We start from the raw sequence: 18,968 nt of genomic DNA on the forward strand, positions 1-18,968 counted from the left end.
AGATTCAAAATGAAATACTACAGATCATGTCATTGAGCATCGTCCGGGACATTGCTAAAAACGTTAGAGAAAACTGGTTCAGTATAATGGCTAACGAATGTACAGGCGTAGATAACAAAGAATAATTAGTGGTCTGTATCCGATGGGTTGACAATGACTTAGGAGTTCATGAGGATCTCATAGGACTTCATTTTCTAGAGTCTATTAAAAGTGACGAAATTGTCAAGGTGTTAATGGATATTCTCCTCCGGATGAACATTAGCTTGAAAAATTGTAGAGGTCAGTGTTATGACGGAGCTTCGAACATGAGTGGGAGAAAATCTGGAGTTGCTATGCAGTTGGAAAATATCGAGAGTCGAGCACTTTGCTATGGTCATTCGCTTAATCTTGCATGTCTGGATATCGAGAGTTGAGCACATTGCTATGGTCATTCGCTTAATCTTGCATGTCTGGATGCAATAAAACAAAAGAAGCTCATGCGAGACACACCTGACGACACCCGGGAAATCACAAAATTGATTAAGAAATACCCTAAACGAGACGTGATATTCGAAAAAATTAAATCTGAAATCACACCTGAGGGCAGTTCTGGCATCAGGGTGCTTTGTCCAACAAGATGGACGGTAAAGCTACAAGCTTTAGAAAGTATTTTAAAGAATTACAGCAACTTGCAGCAGTATTGGGGTGATGCAAAGGACGTTGCAGATGACACGGAAACAAAGGCTCGACTTGGTGGTGTTGATAGTTCCATGAAAACATTCGACTATTTCTTTGATTGTAACATTGGAGTTCAGTTACTTGGCTACGCTGACAATCTTGCAAAGGCTCTTCAAGCAACCAAACGGTCTGCTATGGATGGACAGGAGCTGGCTAGGATGACAGTGACAACTCTGAAGAGTTTGCGAAATGACAAGCCTTCGAGTCACTTTGGAAACAGATTCAAAGTCGCCGTGTCAAATATTACGAGGTCCTGGATTTCCTAGTTAACGGTATCGAAACACGCTTCCAACAGAAAGGATATGTTGTGTATAGCTCTCTCAAGAAGTTGCTTAATCGGTCGGTGGAGAAAGAAATGGTACCATATGCGGGAAAGGAGTTAGAGAAAACACTGACAAGTGTGGTAACTTTTTATGGTGATGACATTGATGTTGACTGTCTGCAACAAAAGCTCTGTATTCTCTCACAGCATTATTTTTCTGAAATATGACAGGCAAAGCCACGAAAAATAGTTGAGTTTATTAAAGGCCTTGTTGACCATAAATTGTTTCTTCTTACTGAAGTGACTAAGGTTGTTAAGATGTTGCTTGCCAGCATCAAACGCACAGAACGAACGCGCTTTTAGTGCCATGCGAAGAGTGAAAACGTACCTTCGGAGTACAATGACTCAGAAAATATTGAATCACTGCATGATACTTCCTTGTCATTCGGAAAAAAAACGATAGCCTTGACTTGATCAATATTGCGAATGAGTTTGTAGCAAAGAATCAACATCGTCAGTATATTATTGGTAAATTCACCAAGTAGGCCTATCTATCTATCTATATATATATATATATATATATATATATATATATATATATATATATATATATGTGTGTATATATATATATATATATATATATATATATATATATATATATATATATATATATATATAGAGAGAGAGAGAGAGAGAGAGAGAGAGAGAGAGAGAGAGAGAGAGAGAGAGTTATTGGTATTTTATGATTTTTATTGTGTAAAAATTGGAATTGGTCACATAAAAATCTTCCAAAAATATGATTTTGTTTTTTATACAATATCTATCAGAGGCCAGGAAATCGCTTCTGAGGGTGTTTCCTCATAAAATGTTTCTAGGGGACAACCCCCCCCCCCCTCACCCCATGCCTCCGCGCCTGCGGCTCCGCCTTCAATGTCATTTCGATCTTTAGCCCTTCCAAACAGGAAAACGCTCCTATGCCCCTGTAAGCTACCATTCACCAAAGGATAAATTTATTTTATATACTATGCATAAGTACATTGGCACTAAATAAGGTTATGCTAGATATAAGTATGATATATGTTTATGGTAATAATGTTATATGTGCATATATATATATATATATATATATATATATATATATATATATATATATATATATATATATATATATATATATATATATATATATATATATATATATATATATATATATATATATATATATATATATATATATAGAGAGAGAGAGAGAGAGAGAGAGAGAGAGAGAGAGAGAGAGAGAGAGAGAGAGAGAGAGAGAGAGAGAGAGAGAGGTAATGTGGTACGCGTGTGTTACCAAGGAAGCCACTACAAACTGACTTGAATGCTTCCCATGCACTCAGTTCCTTTAAGTTAAGAAGCTCCTCAAAATCAGTATCCTTCAGCACTTCTCGGAACTGAGGTCCGACAAAGATGCCCTCTTTGAGCTTAGCAGCACTAACACCTGGGAACACAGTAGACAAGTGTTGGAAGGCAGCACCATTTTTGTCCAACGCCTTCACGAAATTTTTCATCAAACCAAGCTTGATGTGAAGAGGAGGAAGAAGCACCTTATTCATGTCCACCAGAGGATTCCCCTTGACGCTGTGTTTGCCAGGAAACAAATATGCTTCTAGACCCCCAGTCTTTCTGCTTGTAATGCTGGGATACAGCTCGACTATCCCTGAGACAGAGAAAACAACAGTACTTTGTGAAGCCCGCTTGCATACCCATAAGAAGACCAATGACCTTGAGGTCCCCACTCAGACTCCATTGGTGCTCGCTGTACTTAATAGCTTCTAAAAGAAGCTCCATATTGTCATAGGACTCCTTTAGATGGACGGAGTGTGCAATGGGAATGCTGGGATATTTATTCCCGTTGTGCAGAAGCACAGCCTTGAGGCTTCGCTTGGAAGAGTCTATGAAAAGATGCCAGTCTGAAGGATTATGTGGCAAACCAAGGGACGTGAACAAGCCAGGTATGTTTGTGCAGTAGCACAACTTGTTTTCCATGTCGAAAAAGGAAGCAAGGTCATTGTTCCGATTCCTGAAACTGGTGATCCTTACTTCTTCCTGGACTAGGTTCCATTGTTTAAGCCGAGAAGTCAAGAACTCTGACTGCTGTTTTGACAGATACAAATCACGAGCAAGATCATTCAGGTCTTCTTTCGTGATCGAGTGTGGCTCGTTGCCACTTGTTCCTGAATATGTAAACTCAATATCTTCCAAAGATATTGACTCTGCAGAATCCTCCCTTGAAGGCATTTCTTCATCTGATGAGGAAAGAAGATCATTATTTACTGGAGGTGTGGGTAAAGGAAGATCATTTGTATGGGGAACAGGTCTCATAGTAGATGGAAGGTTGGTATATTTGATCTTTTTACTAGAGTATGCATTGAAACCAGTTATATTGATTAAGCAAAAATAACAATCATCTGCGTGGCTTCGTGGCTCTCTCCAAACCATCGAGACTGCAAAGTAGAAAGCCGCTTTCTTGCCATTAAACCATGCAGTTAGTCCATTTTAGCAGGGTTTACAACAGATGTGTGGAGCCCAAGACTTGTCCTCATCACCAATTTTACAGTCAAAATAGTGAAAGTAGGTGGTTCTGAGGAAGGAAGTGATGGTTCGACGCTGTGCAACTGTTGTGAAGTCCCCACACACGTAGCAGAATGAATTGGCCTTGTTGAGGCATCTCCGATGTTTTAACGTGCTTGAAGCCATTGGAGAATCTGAAAATATAACAAAGTAAAACTAAATCATAGGCAAGGCAATAAAATGTGCATTGGAAAATGTAATACTAATATTTAGCTACCCAAAAGATGTGTAACACGATAGTTGAGGGACACCAACCTCCTCCGCCACCTGCGAGACAACCTCTTCCAATGACTGCTAGAGCACTACTGGGTGTGGATTGAGACCTGCTGCCCTAACTGCCAAAATCCGTCTTGATATATAATTATATATATAATGTAATGCAATCACTTACATTTAGTGCATAATAACTAAAAAATAAGCCATAAAACTCACAATATTAGAATTAACCCTGAATGGATATAAGCCTTTATGTACCATATATGCACAAAATGCACACTATGCATATCTAAAAAAAAAAAAAAAAACTAGGGGTGATGGGTAAAAACAGATTTCAAATTTGAATTCAGCACCCCCAAAGTAGGTAACGGGTATTTTTGTGCTGTCCTCAATTTCTTTGTAAACCAGTGTTATTATTGTTGTTGTTGTTGTTGTTGTTGTTGTTGTTGTTGTTGTTGTTATTATTAGCTAAGCTAAAACCGTAGTTGGAAAAGCAAGACGCTATAAGCCCAAGAGTTTCAACATGGAAGACAGCCAAGTAAAAATGAATAATAAACTACAAAATCCATGCCATATTTCATGTCCACAGATTCCTTTGAGGCTTCCCAAGCTAAGGGATGATTGCAGAACTTTCAAGAAAGTGTAAAACCTTTTGATATGAAAATAATGAACTTTAAAATCTTACGAAATACGTAAGATTTTCCATGACGTCAATATGACGTGAATAGTTAACGCATTTCTCCTACTCCTTCAATCTCGAATGTTTATAAAAGCTTACGAGAAATCCTTCATAAATAATTCAGGGTTCGGTGAAGTGTAACATTTCTTTAATGCTAGGAAAATATCTGTTGAATTTCTCCTTTTAATTTCTTTACAAAAGTGACATACCCTTAACCCTTGTAATGAAAAGATAATGAAAATACACAATACAAACATCTTCGTTGAAGAAATCAAAAAATATATATGCTATAAATGGTAAAGGAAATGAAACTGGGAGTTCTTGAATAGCAAACCCCTTGAGTGCCAGAAAGACAGCATTTCGACGAGGTTGTGTTATTGCAAGTAAAAGATCAAAGGTCGTAACCGTGAAAAGATTACACGAATCTCTCTGTCGGAAACTGCTAACTGCTAATGCTCAGTCAACGCCAGATTTGCTCCGGAGGGAAAACTCACAGTAGAAAAGAATGAGGGAAATTTAGTAATAGATTAGGAAATTATAACTGTTTTGTTCGTGGTTATATTTTACTCCTGTAAAATATAAGTAGATTGGGATTTGTTTTGAGTGTCTTCTGGCTTAAAATCACAACTCAAATTCAAAATGTAACACAACATTACGAGAAAAGTATACAGTATACTTATATCTTACATTTCTGGTAGATTTAGGTTTGATCTCCTGTGATTATATATTTCATATAATCGTTTATGGTTTCACACCGTTAATCCACCACACATTTCAGGTTATGGTCCCTAGGTAATCCTGTTTCCCTTTCCATTGTTGTCCCCTATTGAAAACCAAACATTAGTCTCTGCTACCTAAACAAGTGATTAAAATGTTTTTTTTTTTTTTTTTGTGAGCATCAAAGAGCAAGGGCGTATACATTTTGAACGATTTAAAGTTACCAACAAATACAATAATCTAAGTGTAAAGCTTTTCATCCCAATTTACAGCGTAATAAAAACATATGGAATTTAAATAATCTTATCTATAAATCATTTTAGACTATCGTCAATGTTATTTTTAATCAAAATTACTCACAAGGAACTTAATTCGAACGTTTGGAATTTTTAAGTTCTGAAAACACCGATACATAAAAAAATGAAATTGGAACATAATATTCCAATTGCTTTATGAAATTCATTTAACTGCATGGGATTCTGTAAGCTACAGTTCATAATTCTGAGGCCAAACAATTAGATGTAAATCATGGGTGTGTTCTCTCCATAGAGGATTTATGATGACATTCAGTGAAGTTTAACTAGGAATAGTTCTAAACAGAAATATATATATATATGTATATATATATATACATATATATATATATATATATATATATATATATATATATATATATATATATATATATATATGTGTGTGTGTGTATATATATATACATATATATATATATATATATATATATATATATATATATATATATATATATATATATATATATATATGTATATATACTGTATATATATATATATATATATATATATATATATATATATATATATATATATATATATATATATATATATATACATGTATATATATATATATATATATATATATATATATATATATATACATATATATATATGTATATATTTATATATATATATATATATATATATATATATATATATATATATATATATATATATATATATATATATATATATATATATATATATATATATATATATATATATATATATACTATTTTACAACATCTTATCATAACTGAAGTTATAAAAAGCAGCTAAGAATATCAATTGTATTTTAGTCTTCTGATGAAACTTTAGGAAGCATTAGAGAAAATAAAAACTTTTGAAACGTTTGGAAAGGATATTATAAAACATTTAAATTATCCCAAGTTCTTGAAATGACAGGATGCTATTCTTTATTTCACAGAATCGTTCTGGAAAACAGAGATCTTGGTTTCTGCATATGCCATTTCCTCTCATAACTGTTCAGTATAAGCTTAAGAAAAATGGATGTGAGACCCTAGTTGAATATTGTATTTCCCCTTCTTTGATGCAAGGAGTAAACAGGGCATTGAAGAAAGTTATAAGTATTCCATGATTTCCTGTTTTCATCACTATTATCTTTTAAAGATATGCATACCTTACTTGCAAAATGATAACAGAACATATGGCTAAAAGTAGACAATGATTTGACACTTCTAATAATAATACCTTGGTTCACTGTCTTACTGCATCCTACAACAGTTGTGAATTTTGAAAATTCGCTCTTCAGATACCGAATAAACTGGGATCATTATAAGAAACTAATTGAAAGGAAGATTCTATAAATCAATTAACATGCAGTATCAATATCATTGATAGTAAAGAGCATAAATAGAAAAATATAAATTTATACAAATGTTCTCTGAAAATACAATCGAAAAATAAAATTAAAAGCAACGAAAGCCCATTAACTATCAGTACAAAACTGGAATTCGTTTTCAAACATCATTGAAGAAAATAACTTTTGCTTTTACAATGCATGGAGGTGGTTCTAAATGGAATGTAGCTTGACTACCTGAATGCGAAATATATCCCTTACAGGCAGTCTTAGTGTTTTCTAAAGGATATATTCGCTGTGTATGGGAGTATTTCTAGGGTATACCTGTGTCAATGAATTCTTGAATTATCAGGTGGACCATTTTCGTTTTATATTCGTTCTATCTTTATGACCGTTTATCTCTCTCTCTCTCTCTCTCTCTCTCTCTCTCTCTCTCTCTCTCTCTCTCTCTCTCTCTCTCTCTCTCTCTCTCTCTCAATCAATCAATAGCAATTGATATTCAGAAAAAGCCTACTTTTGACCCCTTAGTCAAGGTATATTGAACTGCAGAGTGAAAAATGGTTTGATATTGTTCTGTGACTTACATAACTAAGTGGAGACAGGAAAATGAAAGTTCACGTATTTTGTAGATGATGAATAAGAGTACAACAGAGTAGAATGACAAATGCCACTGAATAATTCACGAATTTCGAGGAAGGTGAAAAAAAACTAAGGCAATGTACTAAATGAGGAACCAATTTGCCAGTAAGTGCGTTTGTATAATTACTTGTAGGATTTGAACGTTTTAGACATTACGTACTTATTGCAGTTCAAAATTTTAATGTTGATAGAAACAACTTTCATTGCAAGGTAATTATTTAAAGAAAGAAAATAGAACCTACTAAACGAGATGAACGAAAACAATGGAAGTGATTAACTTCAACTGACCAGACGACCTTTAAATTTCACTTGTAATTTAAGACAAACATTATTTTTTTTTATCTTCTTTTTCGGTCGAGTGGCATAAGCATGGGATACGACAATATATATGATCAACAACCCAGTCCCTCCCTTCCTCCAGGTTAACAGCTGAGAAAGCCAGACAATGGCTGCTGATGACTTAGTAATTAGACCTATAAGCCTCTCTAAATTCCCCATCCTAAGGGGACTATTGGAAACTATCGGACTTGGGTTGGGCTTTAAATCCCGATATACAGGTTGCAAGGCATGGATCTTTCCAGTTACTCCTTAAAAATCTACATAAAATAGGATTTCATGACAATAATTATTCAGTTAACGAGATCAAGGGTCAAAAATTCAATTGGAAATCATAAGTTTTCCATAAAGAACATCACAATTATTCAAATTAAAATCAGAAAAAACTTCATTTTCTGACAGGTGTCCAATGTACTGATAACAACACTAAAAAAAAAAAAAAAAAAAAAAAAAAATCCCAAAAAGGAATTTTAGCGTATTTCGATGTATGTTTTCACTGTAGGACTCGACGTCGTTCCGTCAACCAACACATGACAGGATGCATCTGAAACCTTTCTTTGCCATATTGGTCGAAGGCGAGGATCGTTGGTGCCTTGGCATCTTAAAGTGCGAATTTCTAATCGGTTTCGAAATGACAAACTCTTGTGGATTTTTCTATCAGACAATGAAGAAGAAGAACGGGACCCTTGCACTGAAATATTACTCGTTATATTAAACTGTATGTTATATCAAATTACAGTAAAATCTTTTATTTCTCCATGGATCAGATGGCTTCCCTAAATGGGTGCTTTTCTTTATTATAGCCACTATTTTCCGAGGTAGATGACTAAAAAAGTTCTTGACGTCCTTGGATATTCGTGAAGATTTAAGTCATCATCAACCAGTGCTAATTCTTCTTTGTACTTTGAGTTTATCTATACTGTTCTCTTCAATTATTTTTTTTCTCATTCTTCTTAATCCAATCATAAAGCAATTGCTGCTCTTTTTCTCTTGCTTAATTTTGAGCGAAGGAAATTCATGACTAACGGAAGGCTGAGAGCAATGGCTGGTCGATGTGGTATAGGGTAATGTAAACATTGGTCTTGCCATGTTACCCTGAATAATGTCAGACAATTTGACTTGACTTTTGCAAGGAAACCTCTATTGGGAAGGTACCTGTAATGATGAATTATTATATGAACATCAAAAAGCTACCTGACCTCTGTCAATGCACATTACATGAGGTCCGGTTATTATGAACCTATTATGTAAAAATTCTTTTTGATGTTCTTATAATAATGTATTGCAACACCAAACACTAGAATTTGCTAAAATGAATACATCTAACAGTTTACTGTATACATCAAAATCCAATGACAGCATCGCCTCATGTAAAATGCGGTGCATCAAGAACTTGATGATTTTTCATAACAATTTTATATTACATATATATCCTAGAATCGATAGAATAGGATGAGATCACGAAGGACTACCTCCTAGATTTGCAGTTACTTCACAGGGTGCATTCACTTTTCCATCGCTGCTTATATGGACGATCTAATATGTGTGTGGCCAGGAAATGAAATTTAGATAATTTGTTTCATAAATTGAATAGCTTGGTACATTCAATAAATTTCACTAAGAAGCCTAGGAATAATTTTACCTTACCTTTTTTTAGGACTGTCGTATACATATGTGTAACAATAGTATTAAGTTTAGTGTATATAGAAAGCCAACTAACATCTCTGCCTATGTCCATTCAAATGAAAACAACAAAGTTATGAAATCTGTATTTGCTTCTGTGTTTTTAAGAGCATTTGGAGTCTGCAGCCCTGAATGTATAGATGGTAAAATAAATGATATTAGGACAAAAGATGAGAAACTGAAGTACCCTGATATTGCGTTAGATGATGCACTAAGAACAGCAGAACGGCCTTTTTTCGTTAATGATAACTGGAAGAACTACAATGCACAAAATGTATTTGTACTACCTTATAGTGATTGTTTTAATGAAATTCCCCAACTGGTAAAAAAAAAAAATTCAATGTTAATGTAGCATTTAAGAGTACCAATACAATAAAAACAGCCTAAATATAGAATTCTCCTGACATTACCAAGTGATATGTATATCGTTTTCCATGCAATTGATGTGAAAAATTCGATACTGGTCAAACTGGTAAAGCCCTAGAAAAGAGAATTGAACAACATAAGAAAAGTGTTAGATATGCTCAAGATAATGCATTCTTTACCAACGTTGGAGATGAAAATCACACAACTAATTGGTTATATGCGAAGAAAATGGTTCATTCAAATAACTTATTGGAAATAAATGTCAAAGAGTCTAGTTTCATAAAAGAAAAAAAAAATATATAACAACCTGAATATTGGACATGGAATACACAAACTCAACGCTTTTATATGTAAAACATGATTTGCAAGCTAGATGTAAAAGCTTTAGCCAGCTTAATGTAGAGCTGAATGTACCGGGGATATTTGACGATACTGTGAAATTAATATTTAAACCTAAACTAGCGTCCACTGGTGGGTACAATTTCATAAAGTATACATAATTCCTTTTGCACTATATATTATGTTAGATATAAATACTGATATGTACGTAATTGAATGTTCATATTACTCGTGTGTATAAACATGTATATATAAGTTTATCTGTCTATCTGTCTGCCTGTATATGTGTCTGTATATGTATACCTGTATGTGTATCCGTATGTATATGTCTATGTATATATTTATGTATATGTCTGCATATAAATGCATGTATATATATATATATATATATATATATATATATATATATATATATATATATATATATATATGTATATGTATATATATATATATATATATATATATATATATATATATATATATATATATATATATATATATATATATATATATATATATATATATACACGTATGCATATGTATGAATAAGTCTATAGATATACATTAATTTAGGTTATGTATTTATATTGGACAACGCTACCCTTAACAATATAAAGAAATTGTACTGAAAACCTAAAAGAAAATTTACCGGTCATCAGAAATGATCTTTTCTGGCACGTGTCTGATGACGTTTGATCTCCGCCCAGGAAACACCTGGTAACAGCGCAGGTAGCTGGTAGGGAAGCGCCTTGTTCTCTAATGCTGGGTTCACCCATTCATGATTTTGCTCCCGATTGCTCCCGAAGACAGGAAAATCGGTAGTTATTATTATTATTATTATTATTATTATTATTATTATTAGCCAAGCTACAACCCTAGTTGGAAATGCAAGATGCTATAAGCCCAAAGGCTCCAATAGGGAAAAATAGGCTAGTGAGGAAAGGAAATAAGGAAAGAAATAAATTATGAAAACAAGTTAATAAATTATTCTAAAACAGTGAAAACGTCAAAAGAGATATGTCCTATATAAACTATTAACAACGTCAAAAACAGATACGTCATATATAAACTAGAAAAAGACTCATGACAACCTGGTCAACATAAAAACATTTGTTCCAACTTTGAACTTTTGAAGTTCTACTGATTCAACTACCCGATTAGGAAGATCATTCCACAACTTGGTAACATCTGGAATAAAACTTCTAGAATACTGTGTAGTATTCAGCCTCATGATGGAGAAGGCTTGGCTATTAGAATTAACTGCCTGCCTAGTATTACGAACAGGATAGAATTGTCCAGGAAGATCTGAATGTAAAGGAGGGTCAGAGTTATGAAAAATCTTATGCAACATGCATAATGAACTAATTGAACGATGGTGTCATAGATTATTATCTAGACCAGGAATAAGAAATTTAATAGACCGTAAGTTTCTGTACAACAAATTAAGATGAAAATCAGCAGCTGAAGACCAGACAGGAGAACAATACTCAAAAAAAGGTAAAATGAAAGAATTAAAACACTTCTTCAGAATAGATTGATCACCGAAAATCCTAAAAGACTTTCTCAATATGCCAATTTTTTCTGCAATTGAAGAAGACACAGACCTAATGTGTTTCTCAAAAGTAAATTTGCTGTCGAGAATCACACCTAAAATTTTAAAAGAGTCATACAAATTTAAAGAAACATTATCGATACTGAGATCCGGATGTTGAGGAGCCACCAACCTTGATCTACTTACAATCATACTTTGAGCTTTGTTAGGTAGGATTCAACTTCATACCCCATAATTACACCATGCACTGATTTTAGCTAAATCTCTATTAAGGGATTCACCAATCTCAGATCTACATTCAGGGGATGGAATTGATGCAAAGAGAGTAGCATCATCTGCATATGCAACAAGCTTGTTTTCTAGGCCAAACCACATGTCATGTGTATATAGTAGGAAAAGTAATGGGCCAAGAACACTACCCTGTGGAACACCGGATATCACATTCCTATACTCACTATGGTGCCCATCAACAACAGCTTTTTGAGATTTATCAATTAAAAAATTCAATAATAATGCTATGAAACGACCCTCCCACTCCCAACTGTTTGACTTTGAAACCAAGGGCCTCATGATAAACACGGTCAAAGGCAGCACTAAAATCAAGGCCAATCATACAAACTTCCTGATCATAATCAAGGGATTTCTGTACAGCATTGGAGATTGTAAGAAGGGCATCACATGCTCCAAGGCCTTTACGAAAACCAAATTGCAAACTAGGGAATAGATGATTACCTTCAGCTAGCCAATTAAGACGTTTTGCCAGAAGACACTCAAAAACTTTAGATAATATTGGAGTTATGGAAATTGGGCGGTAATCAGTGGGACTTGAGCTACCAGAAACACATTTACGCAGAGGAGTAACATTACTAATTCTCCAACAAATGCTAGAAGCTCCTCTTCTTGTTAACTTGCGCAAAATAGTTGGCATCCTTTAACGATTATTCTAAGGTGGAATGGCCGAATATCGAAGGGGTTTTCTTGTCATGTCGGAGAGGTTGGTACAAATGTCGGGAAGCGGGGCGAGCTTCGTGGCATTGGGCAACGTGGCCCGAACATGGCCGACCATTTAGCGCCACGCTAAATGGTCAGGGCAACTGCCATTTGTCGATATTTTTCACAAGCTTTGGCATGCATTTTCTGATCATCGTAACGTGTCTTCGATCATCGAAACGTGTCTTCGATCATCGAAGAGCGTTTAGATCATCATAATCTACAATACGATGATCAAAATGTGTGCACGAACTTCGGTGAAAGAAAAATAACCTTGGAACCTTCCGATGATTGTTGAACGGCTGCCAAAAATGGAATCGCTTCTTACAACGACCGTGCAGCTTCCCGAACATGGTTAAAGTGGGCGTGGCCTAATTTCCTTACCACACAACAGATCATCGTAAACCTTTACAATCATCGAAACATAATCATAATACTGATTCGACAGTCGTAATACAGTCGATGATTCCAGATTTTCGGCATGTAACTTCGATCTGGGCTCTCCAATCGCATATAATCGTGGAAAATCGAAAAAAAAAAATTTAAGATGGAACAAAAAATTAGCATCGGGAGCAACAATTCAGCTACGAAAGCCATAATCGGGAATATGTGAAGCGAGCATAATTATTTCTGCATATGTTCGTATGTTTCCTGTACCTATAAAATGTAAAGAAACCTCGTTCAGTAAATCAGCACTCTTAAGAAGTATCCCGAAACTAGACAGGACTTGTCTCTTATTTCCTATTTTTCATTTTCCCTGTGGTTCTTTTGAAACAGAGCATCACGTTTCCCTGTGATTTTTACGCATTTATATATATATATATATATATATATATATATATATATATATATATATATATATATATATATATATATATATATATATATATATATATATATATATATATGCAGAAGAACCACAGGGAAAATGAAAATACGAAATATAAGATTAAGTCCTGACTAGTTTCGTGATACTTCTTCAGAGGACTGATCTATTGAGCGAGGTTTCTTTACATTTTATAGGGAAAGTAAATGTACGAACATACATATAGAGGCTTATAGAACAATGACACTCCCGTACCAGCTACCAGGGCTGTTATCAGGTGTTTACTGGGCGGAGATCAAACCTCATTAGACACATGCCAAAAAGGGTAATTTCTGGTGACCGGTAAATTCTTGTTTTGACTTTTAATACAGTTTATTTATATGAATAACGGTAGCCTTATCTACATAAATACATTAGCAAAACTATTTGTATATATAAAACCTATCTATATATAGATATATAAAAAGACATATACATACATATACACAGACAGGCATTCATACACACACATGCATAATATACACATAGACATATACATACGTGTACACATACCGGTATGCATATACAAACACATACGTAGACTTACATACGACATAGACTATATATATATATGTTTTTACACATGATATATATATATATATATATATATATATATATATATATATATATATATATATTATATATATATATATATATATATATATATATATATATATATATACAATATATATATATATATATATATATATATATATATATATATATATATATATATATATATATATATATATATATATATAACATTATTGCCATAAACATATAATTACGTATATATCATACTTATATCTAGCATAACCCTATATAGTGACAGTGTACTTATACATACTATGTAAAATAATTGTACCCTTTAGTGAATGGTAGCTTAGGTCTAAAGATTAATTTCACAGTGATGTTCATTATTCACAATACATTCAGTTCTACATTAAGTGATTGAATTTTTATATATATATATATATATATATATATATATATATATATATATATATATATATATATATATATATATATATATATAGCTTACAAATCTCTTTACATATAAAGGCGTCGAGTTTATACATTCCATATCCTACATTCAAATTGTTTCCAAAGTTTTTTTTTTTAATGAAACTAGACTCTATGATGTTTCTTTCCAATAAGTTATCTGAATGAACGAATTTCTTTGAACCTGGCCAATTAATAGTGTGGTTTTTATCTCTAACGTGGGCAAAGAGTGCATTATTATCTCGAGCATATTTGACACTTTTCTTATGTTGTTCAATACTTTTTTCTTGGGCTTTACCAGTTTGACCAATATAGCATTTTTCACAGGATTGCATGGAATATGATATACACATACCTTGGTAATGTCAGGAGAATTCTCTATTATGGCTGTTTTCATTGTATTGTTACTCATAAATGGTATATTTACATTGAAATTTTTCAACAGTTGGAGAATTTCTTTAAAAGAATTACTATAAGGCAGTACACGTAAATTTTATGCATTGCAGTTTTTTCTATAATCATAACGAAAAAGGTATTTTTTGCTGTTCTTAGTGCATCATATAACACATTTTCAAGGTACTTCAGTTTAGAGCAATAGGTAAAAATTCTTTTTGAATATGTATACTTTTATATAATTTCAGAGCTTATGAAGTATTAATTATACATTATTCATACACTTTTATTATGTATATTTTCTGGTCTCAGGCATGACTTTCAAATATGTATGTTTAAATTAGGAACATGCTTGTTCTTAATTTTGCTTACTTACATATATATTATATATATATATATATATATATATATATATATATATATATATATATATATATATATATATATAACATATAACTAAATTCAGTTCCTTTAATATATGTTTACAACACGACAGCCATATTGGAAAGCAAGTTGAAGCTTATAGAACGATTTGATTTACCTAATGTTTTCATTTATCTGGATTCACGAAGTAAACAAATGAAAGAATCAAATTTACTGTATTCTCTTCTCACAAGGTCTGATGCTTCATGATATTATTCATTGAGTAATATGAATTGCTTTGTTATAGTTTTGACATCGTCATATTTACCTTCACATGTTTTCGTGTTGACCTCTTTGAGTCATCAACATTTTTCAAAACATAATGATATTGTACCTAATAGGTTATGAAAATAAACTCACTGCAATGAAACAATGTATCAACCATTGCTTGTATAAAATATACAATTAGTTGGTGAGAAAAAAATTAATCATGAACCATTGTTGTTTTTAACGCGGAGTTCACTAAGTCTATGTGCTAAGTTTGACGATACGCAATCTTATTCATAAAACTGCTATTTCTTTATAGAAATACTACCTTACACATATAAATTTCACCATATTATAATCAATTTTAGATATACACTAATCATACATTGATTCTTAAGATACATTAGAGTGTTTCTGACTTTTGTCATTGACATTAAAACAGTACATGATGGCAAATATATCAAATTTGTTGCGGAATATTACGTTACCCGCAGTGAAACAATGGAAAATATTTAGACGTGATATTACGTCGCCCGCAGCGAAACAGTTAATTACATATGTAATTTATCACCACAGTTAATCACCACTGAGCAAGTGTGTCTGTGAGACTTGGGGTGTGTTGTTGACTCCCAGCGGTTCAGTAGGGCACTGGCTAGGGAATCTCTAACATCACGCGATATATACTGTCTATGACCATGTATTACACAACTCCTGTATCATTGCACGATGGAAAATGAATGCGAAAGTGACTTCTCTGATGATCCGTTCGATTTCATTGAAGTCGTTTGGCAGGAATCTGAGAGTGATGAAGAACTGCTGACCGTCAATGACAGTGACCCTATGGAGATTGTTCAACCTCAGTTCCAAACGTCGCGTCCGCGGAGGAAGGCAAAGTTGACAATGCCATGGCCGAGGTGAAGAATTAGCTGCCGAACCCTTCCATCCGCTTGACGACTATAGTTTTCACCCAAGAAAATTCGGTAAACAAAACCGATTCTTCTGGCTGTCATGGTGTGAGACATTCCCGCGGTTACATTACGATCCGGCCACTGGCAGTGTGACTTGATACAAATGTAGCAGAGCTGAAAGTGCGGGAAAACTAAAAGACATGAGGAATAAGGAAACCCAGTTTCTAAAGGATGGTTTTACTAACTGGAAAAAGGCTGTCTTGAAGTTCCAGGATCATGAGGGATCAAAATGCCATAGAAGGGCTATTGAAAAGGAGACGGAGAACGTCCCAGATGTTGGTAAGGCACAATATCCCTTACAATGCTATACAAATATTCAAGTTAATATTACCACAATGTATAAGGATATATATATATATATATATATATATATATATATATATATATATATATATATATATATATATATATATATATGATTAGTGTATAGCTAAAATTGATCATAATATGGTGAAATTTATATGTGTAAGGTAGTCTTTCTATAAAGAAATAGCAGTTTTATGAATAAGATTGCGTATCGTCAAACACGGCACATAGACCTAGTGAACTCCCCGTTATATATATATATATATATATATATATATATATATATATATATATATATATATATATATATATATATATATATATATACTGTATATATATATCCGGCCTTATAATATCTTATCTTGAAAAAAGATTGAAGAATTGATAGAGAAATTTATGGGAAATAATGTAATATCTAGCATTTACTTAATATTCATTAGCCAGGTGGTACGTTGCTAACAACCATCTGATATATATATATATATATATATATATATATATATATATATATATATATATATATATATATATATATATATATATATATATATGTATATATATATATATATATATATATATATATATATATATATATATATATATATATATATACATACATATAATCCTTCTACATGGATATTTTTAAAAAAGTGTTTATATTTTGCCTCCTCCAATAACATTAAAGTAAAATATGTTTAGCGTTTCATTGCAGTAGAGTGTACTTTGTACAGGTAAAACATAGAATGCAGGGCCGAATTCGAAGCCTGGGCATTATTGGCCTTGATTCTAAACCTTCAATTTAAAATGTAGCTTTCCCTTTTTTTCACATTAATTGCTCTTCTAATAATTTCATATTTGCTTCAGGTGAAGTGCTATAAAGTGCCCGCGCAAAGGAGAAGGAGAAAAACCGTGAAATGTTTCGTCTGGTTCTTTCCAGCATTCAGTTCCTTGCCCTCCAAGGTATTCCGCTTCGTGGCCATGTGTCTGGTGAGGATAGAAACTTCAACCAATTACTCAAATTGCGATGTTGTGATAACGAAGCCCTGAAAAACTGGTTAACCAAGAAAAGCGACACGTATACATCCCCTGAGATTCAAAATGAAATACTACAGATCATGTCATTGAGCATCGTCCGGGACATTGCTAAAAACGTTAGAGAAAACTGGTTCAGTATAATGGCTAACGAATGTACAGGCGTAGATAACAAAGAATAATTAGTGGTCTGTATCCGATGGGTTGACAATGACTTAGGAGTTCATGAGGATCTCATAGGACTTCATTTTCTAGAGTCTATTAAAAGTGACGAAATTGTCAAGGTGTTAATGGATATTCTCCTCCGGATGAACATTAGCTTGAAAAATTGTAGAGGTCAGTGTTATGACGGAGCTTCGAACATGAGTGGGAGAAAATCTGGAGTTGCTATGCAGTTGGAAAATATCGAGAGTCGAGCACTATACACGCATTGCTATGGTCATTCGCTTAATCTTGCATGTCTGGATGCAATAAAACAAAAGAAGCTCATGCGAGACACACCTGACGACACCCGGGAAATCACAAAATTGATTAAGAAATACCCTAAACGAGACGTGATATTCGAAAAAATTAAATCTGAAATCACACCTGAGGGCAGTTCTGGCATCAGGGTGCTTTGTCCAACAAGATGGACGGTAAAGCTACAAGCTTTAGAAAGTATTTTAAAGAATTACAGCAACTTGCAGCAGCATTGGGGTGATGCAAAGGACGTTGCAGATGACACGGAAACAAAGGCTCGACTTGGTGGTGTTGATAGTTCCATGAAAACATTCGACTATTTCTTTGATTGTAACATTGGAGTTCAGTTACTTGGCTACGCTGACAATCTTGCAAAGGCTCTTCAAGCAACCAAACGGTCTGCTATGGATGGACAGGAGCTGGCTAGGATGACAGTGACAACTCTGAAGAGTTTGCGAAATGACAAGCCTTCGAGTCACTTTGGAAACAGATTCAAAGTCGCCGTGTCAAATATTACGAGGTCCTGGATTTCCTAGTTAACGGTATCGAAACACGCTTCCAACAGAAAG

General features: G+C 33.4%; 1 protein-coding gene across 1 annotated transcript; it reads left to right on the forward strand.

Annotated features, from left to right (window-relative positions):
• Window positions 1-18,302: 18,302 nt before the first annotated feature.
• LOC137639635 (uncharacterized) lies at window positions 18,303-18,935 on the forward strand. Its single transcript, XM_068371893.1, has one exon. It carries the CDS (start codon window positions 18,303-18,305, stop codon window positions 18,933-18,935), a length of 633 nt encoding a protein of 210 aa, XP_068227994.1.
• The last annotated feature ends 33 nt before the right edge of the window (window positions 18,936-18,968 follow it).

Source organism: Palaemon carinicauda, chromosome 4 (genome assembly GCF_036898095.1).
Source record: "Palaemon carinicauda isolate YSFRI2023 chromosome 4, ASM3689809v2, whole genome shotgun sequence".
Lineage (NCBI taxonomy): Eukaryota > Metazoa > Arthropoda > Malacostraca > Decapoda > Palaemonidae > Palaemon > Palaemon carinicauda.